General features: G+C 50.5%; 2 protein-coding genes across 2 annotated transcripts; one reads left to right on the plus strand and one right to left on the minus strand.

The window, feature by feature from the left end:
• Positions 1 to 511: 511 nt before the first annotated feature.
• Positions 512 to 1,986, plus strand: LOC123123179 (2-hydroxyisoflavanone dehydratase). Its single transcript, XM_044543645.1, has one exon. It carries the CDS (start codon positions 633 to 635, stop codon positions 1,629 to 1,631), a length of 999 nt encoding a protein of 332 aa, XP_044399580.1. The 5' UTR covers positions 512 to 632; the 3' UTR covers positions 1,632 to 1,986.
• Positions 1,987 to 4,117: 2,131 nt separating this feature from the next.
• LOC123125745 (uncharacterized) lies at positions 4,118 to 5,708 on the minus strand. Its single transcript, XM_044546209.1, has 2 exons — positions 5,460 to 5,708; positions 4,118 to 4,264 (listed from the first exon to the last, which is right to left on the minus strand). Exons 1-2 carry the CDS (start codon positions 5,706 to 5,708, stop codon positions 4,118 to 4,120), a joined length of 396 nt encoding a protein of 131 aa, XP_044402144.1.
• Between the last annotated feature and the right edge of the window lie 377 nt (positions 5,709 to 6,085).

Genomic DNA, 6,085 nt, shown 5'->3' on the forward strand with positions numbered 1-6,085 from the left:
TCTGAAGATGGAGCGGTGGCAGTTGGCGGCGGCGGCCTCTAAGAGCACGCAGGACCAGTGTGTACCCCAGACCCGGCAAGTGGCTAGGTTGCGATGTCTGTTTGGTATTAGGCCCAGGCTATCTGCGCCCCTTCATCAACTGGATAGGTGTAGCGATAGTTTGTTGCTTAGACGTCGGCTTTAGTCTTACTGTTGTATGACTCTGTAAGGTCTTGTAAGAATAATTAATAAAGTGGCCGTATGCATCGTCCAGATGCAGAGGCCGGGGTCATCCTCCTTTTCTAAAAAAAATAGACTATATAAATACCATTTTCACCCATTTGACCAACTTATGAATTTTGGGCAAGCAGATCAGGATCCAGAACCCTTCTTCCCACAAAAAATAAAGAAAATCGGTCAGAACTCTTCCATGTTCTACTACTACCAGTAATCAGGATTAAGCAATGGAATTAATCAATTCTGCCTCAGCAAGAAGCCAATCAACACCAACCTAGCTATAGCTAGGCGCCGGCAGAGCCTACATTTCTACTTGACCAGCGCAGAGCAAAGTCTACACGTCCCCTCAGCCTCGACCCAGGTCCCAACCACCACCGTACCGTCGCTCCGTCGCCCAGATCTCGCCCGCGCGCGCGATGGCCGCCGCCGCCCCCATCCCGGCCCCGGCGCCCGCGGCCGACGACGAGATCGTCTACGAGTCCATGCCCTGCATCCGCATCTACAAGGACCGCGTGGAGCGCTACTTCGGCTCCGAGTTCGTCGCCGCCTCCGCCGACGCCGACGCCGCCACCGGGGTCGCCTCCCGCGACCGCGTCATCTCCCCCGAGGTCTCCGCGCGCCTCTACCTCCCCCGCCTCGACCCCGCCAAGGACTCCAAGCTCCCCGTCCTCGTCTACTACCACGGCGGCGGCTTCTGCCTCGGCTCCGCCTTCAACCCCACCTTCCACGCCTACTTCAACAACCTCGCCGCGCTCGCCGGCGTGCTCGTCGTCTCCGTCGAGTACCGCCTCGCGCCCGAGCACCCCGTCCCCGCCGCCTACGCCGACTCCTCGGACGCGCTCGCCTGGGTCGTCTCCCACGCCGCCCCCGGCGCCGCCGCCGCTGGCTTCGAGCCATGGCTCGCCGACCACGCCGACTTCGCCCGCCTCTACCTCGGCGGCGAGAGCGCCGGCGCCAACATCGCGCACCACGTGGCGATGCGGGTCGGCGCGGAGGGGCTGCCCCACGGCGCCGCCATCCACGGCCTCCTCATGATCCACCCATACTTCCTCGGCACCGACAAGGTGGCCTCCGACGACCTCGACCCGGCGGCGCGGGAGAGCCTGGCGAGCCTGTGGCGCGTCATGTGCCCGACCACCACCGGGGAGGACGACCCGCTCATCAACCCGTTCGTGGACGGCGCGCCGGGCCTGGACGCCCTGGCGTGCGGGCGCGTGCTGGTGTGCATCGGCGAGGGCGACGTGCTCCGCGACCGCGGCCGCGCCTACTACGACCGGCTCAGGGCCAGCGGGTGGAGCGGGGAGGCCGACATTTGGCAGGCGCCGGGGAAGGGCCACACCTTCCACCTCCTCGAGCCCTGCTGCGAAGAGGCCGTCGCCCAGGACAAGGTCATCGCCGAGTTCCTCAACCATTGATTGCATCTCTTCACCATGTATACTCAGGAAATCGGGAAATAAGTGCAGCTTCATCGTTCAGTGGATGGATGCTGCTTTAACATTTCAGGTTCAGAATTCAGATTTGTGTTGGCGCTGTTTGCCCATTGTTCAGAGTTCAGGTATTGGGTTTACGGATGGAAGGGGATCGCCATTGTTTGTGGCAATGGGTGCTGTATCAGAATTGTTGGAGGATATATGGTATATTCATAGTTTCATACAGATGATACTTAGTATACTTGTTGTATTGGTCTCAAGGTTTTCTTTGCAGTATACGTATTTCGGGAGTTCAAGCTTGAGGAATTCTTTCTGTTCACTAATATATATTTTTTATATATGCACAAGTTCCTGAAATCTGCGCTTGCTTGTTTGGTACTAGGCGCTTGGCCGCAAGAATGGCAACGTTTCAAGTTCATTCTGTGGCCTTGTTGCATTTCCTCTGCTTAGCATGTCTATTGTAGGCATGGGTACTGTATCAGAATTGTTGGAGGATAATACTGTCATAGTGTCATCCAGATCAGTCCAAATGATGATAGTGTACTTGTTGTATTGATTGCTGAACTCTAGTGCCTTGGTGCTTTGCTGCAAGGACGGCAAGTTACATTTGGAAGAGAACATTTCAAGTTCATTTGCTTGAGGAAAGTTCTGTCTCCTTGTTCTTGTTGCATTTTCATCAGCTTATCTGGCTTCACATTAAAGATAGCTTTGCTTAGCTGTTGTCATTTGATAATCCCTGTTGTCTTCCATGTTGTACCACGAGTCCATGACCATGTTGTCATTTGATATATAAAAGAACTCTCAAAATACCTCTTAGAGTGAAGATATTCCTCTGGTGTGGGCATACTTCAGATAGCTTCAAATCTTTACCCCATTGTGCGCGTAACTAACATGCATGTTCGGCAGTTGGGTTAGTGATATTGACCATGTATACTTGGGAACTCTGGAAACAGGCGCAGCTTCATTATTCCGTTCGTGGACTCTGCTTTTGCTTTTCGGGTTCAGAGTTAAGATTTGTGTTTGTATTGTTTTCTCGTTGTTCAGAATTCAGAATTGGGCTACGATTGGAAGGGAACATCCATTGTTTCTTGCATGGGTACCGTATCAGAATCGTTAGAGGATAGTACATTCATAGTTTTATACAGATGATACTAGTGTTGTATTGGACCCAAGGTTTTATTTGCAGTATGCGTACTTCGCAGTTCAAAGCTCGGGAATATTTTCTCTTCACTGTTTTTATTTTATATACATGTACAAGTTTCTGAAATTGCTGCTTGCCTGTTTGGTACTAGGCGCTTTGCTGCAAGAATGGCAATAGTTAACACTTGAAAGAGAACGTTTCAACTTCATTTGCTTGAACCGTTCAGCGAAGTTCCGTCAACTTTTTGCATCTCCTCTGCTTAGGTAGCTGGCTTCACATGGAAATGTACCTTTGCTTAGCTGTTGGTTGCCATTTGATTGATAATAATCCCTGTTGTCTTCCATGTTGCACCATGAGTTGGTGACCATGTCGTGCTCGCTTCTGTAAGTCAATGGTTCAGCTTATTATTGTCTCATTCTCATTTAATCGTAAACGTTGCAAGATGTATAAAACAACTCTCTTCAGCTTCAGTTTCTTTACCAAAGTCTTCAACTCTAGTGTCTTTAGCTACTCTTCAACTCCGGTAGTGGCTCTCAGAATATTGCTAAGGTGCCTTCTTTTACCATGATCCATGTTTCCTAGAATCAGCATATCCGAAAGTTTCAAGGCATAGATGTCCAATAAGCAGAAAGCGCCAATGCTGCCGACTGAAATTCATGTGGGCTTCGATTGTCAGCAAAACCTTCAGTAAGTGATCTTTTCAGTTTTTTCAGAGAATTCTGTTTGTGCAGACTTGCAAATAGATCTGTTGCTCCATTTGCCACCCAATCATCTACTTCCTCTGTAAACTAATATAAGACGTTTTAGATCAAATCTAAAACGTCTTATATTAGTTTACATAGGGAGTACCAATCTCTCAAGGTTTTGAGCCATGTTTGGGTTCGATGCTTAGGTCATGGCATAACTTGGTGAGACCAACCGTGAAGACCGATCCTCTTTCTGACAACAAAGCTGACACATCTCCATCTGTCACCAAACAAATCTAGCAGCAGATGCTGTGCTCTCTCGCACAATAGATAGAATATAGAAGTGTGTAGTGTACATATTCATTTTACAACACACGTCTCATTTCCAAAAGTTCTGCACCATGTGTGTGAAAACAAGTAGAGTACTTTTTTTAGGTAAAAGGGTTTCCCCTGATTTTCATTAAGAAAACCATCAATTCTACATCATTCACCACCGCAACGCACCAGCATTTGAGCATCAAAAGAGAAAGACAGTACGAGTTTATAAAGTGCATTACAGAAAGAACACCTAACATGTTGAAAACCGAAGACAATACTAGCTTTGGAGAAAACAGTCTAAGCTTCTCCGGCAGGATCTCAAACTGTCAGCCTCCGGATCCAGGTCTTCCAACTTCTGCTAGCGCTGAACAATCACAACCTACTTGTGCTACAAGTCTTGCACGCCACCGCAGCCAGTCCTTTGTGTCCTCATTCCCCTGCAATAAAATCCAATAATCTATCCATTTGCATATCTGAAAAGTCATATTAATCGGCCCGTCAGCGTTTGCAAAGTGGTAATCAAAACTAAAAGCACAGCTGGCAACATTCCATACATGTCTAGCCATGGGGACAGGTAAAAAAAGGTGAGAGATAGATTCATCCCCACTGCAAAACAAGCATTGTTTGATACACTTTCCACCTCTATGGATCTGAACATCTCCGGTTAGTATACTCTGATTAAGCACTAGCCAAATGGATTTTTTGATTCTTAAAGGCATTCTCATCTTCCACATGATTTTTTATCGAACAGTATACAATGGTGTCGCAAGGCATGTAGAAATATTTTACAGAGAAAGATGCATAAACGGTTAGTTTCCAAACCAACTTATCTGAATCTTCTGCCAAAACCACCTGGCTACAAATGTCATTCAGCTTAGTCAACTGTTCATTCCTAGCAGGCTAGCACCAACCAGAGCACGTCGAAATTGAAGGGAATTTAAACCAACAACAAACACATCATGCACTGAAATGTTTAAGATGAGAAAAATAGCATAAAGTGTGGGAAAGGAAGCTGCCAGAAAACAAGTACTAGCCGGCCTCCTTGCTTCGCTTCTTTGACACACGCCCAAGGTCATCTACGTTAGTCTAGGTGCAGCTGACATAGCACGAAGATCCTCAAAAACTAAAAGTAACAGCTATTTTGATCAATTGCCTGAAGCCTGCGAGACAAATTAAAGTACATGCATCTTGTGTTGGTTCATCTTGGTAGTTTTCTCTCTTTGAGAAATTCATCTTAGTAGTTGAGTATATGTACGGATGCAAGGTCCGGTGAGAGTTCAGCTGAATGGCAAGCCAGGAGGGAACAGCATGCGCGAGCAACCGGCACACTAGGTGGTGCAGCCTGACACGTTGGTGAAGATGAGGTTGGTTGCTCTTTTTTACATAATTGTGGCGTATTGGTTGAGGAAGTGAGACATCAAGTTTACTTGACAACTTGACTTTTAATTTGTGCCATGCCAAATTTTCTTGGACAAGTGACTTTCGGGAACAAGGGGGTTCGGTATGAAATCTTGCCTAGAAATAACTACCAAAACTAAGAAGGATACATTCCCTGACCGCAGAAATCATTGACTAACTATAGATTGATACTCCATTGACGACGAAGAACACACCATCAAGTTTTTAATAACGCAAAAATCTTAGAGGTCAAGAATATCAAGTACACACCAGGGCAGCAGGGCTAGCACCCCTCCCGCGGGCGACGGGGAGGGCGACCACACCACCGCCGCCAGCGCACCCCTCCTCCCGCTTCCTCCTCCCTCGCCGCCGGCAGAGGGCGGGGCCGGGCAAAGCCCGGTCGCCGCCGACGGCGGCGGGGTCCCTCTCGTCTCTCTTCGTGCGGGGTGGCCGGCGCGGGCTGACGGCCCCGGACCTGGTGGTGGCGCTTCCGTGGGGCTCCACCACGCGGCGTCGCATCGGCGCTGGTGCAGGCGTGCGGGTGCGGTGGCGGCGTGGCGGGCCACGCCCTGGTGGTGCACGGCCGGTGTGGTGAAGGCGGGCTGCCAGATCTAGACGCGGTGGGTGCGGGCTGCGGGCGGCGCGGGCTGCGGTCGGTCGTCTTCGCCGTGGTGGTCTGCTGGCGGAGGTGGCGGCGCAGCGGTGTGGGTCTCGCCCTTTCTCTCCTCTGGTTTCGGTCGGGGGCTGGGGGCGGGCTGGGGCTGGTGGTGGTGGATGTGCCGGATCTGGCGCTTTTTTCCGGCGGGCGGCGCGGATTGGGGCAGCGGCCCGGTGTGGCGGCTGCTCCGGCTATGGGCGGCGGCGGCGAGGTGGCTCGACTCTCTTGGCGTGGCGGA

This window comes from Triticum aestivum, chromosome 5D, assembly GCF_018294505.1.
Source record: "Triticum aestivum cultivar Chinese Spring chromosome 5D, IWGSC CS RefSeq v2.1, whole genome shotgun sequence".
NCBI lineage: Eukaryota > Viridiplantae > Streptophyta > Magnoliopsida > Poales > Poaceae > Triticum > Triticum aestivum.

Excerpts from the sequence above, each read along its gene's own strand:
- LOC123125745 (XM_044546209.1), bottom strand. The coding sequence starts at position 5,708 with ATGCGACGCCGCGTGGTGGAGCCCCACGGAAGCGCCACCACCAGGTCC. Across the intron at positions 4,265-5,459 it reads GTGCTAGCCCTGCTGCCCTG|ATATGCAAATGGATAGATTA; the intron begins GTGTGTACTTGA and ends ATGACTTTTCAG.
- LOC123123179 (XM_044543645.1), top strand. The coding sequence starts at position 633 with ATGGCCGCCGCCGCCCCCATCCCGGCCCCGGCGCCCGCGGCCGACGAC.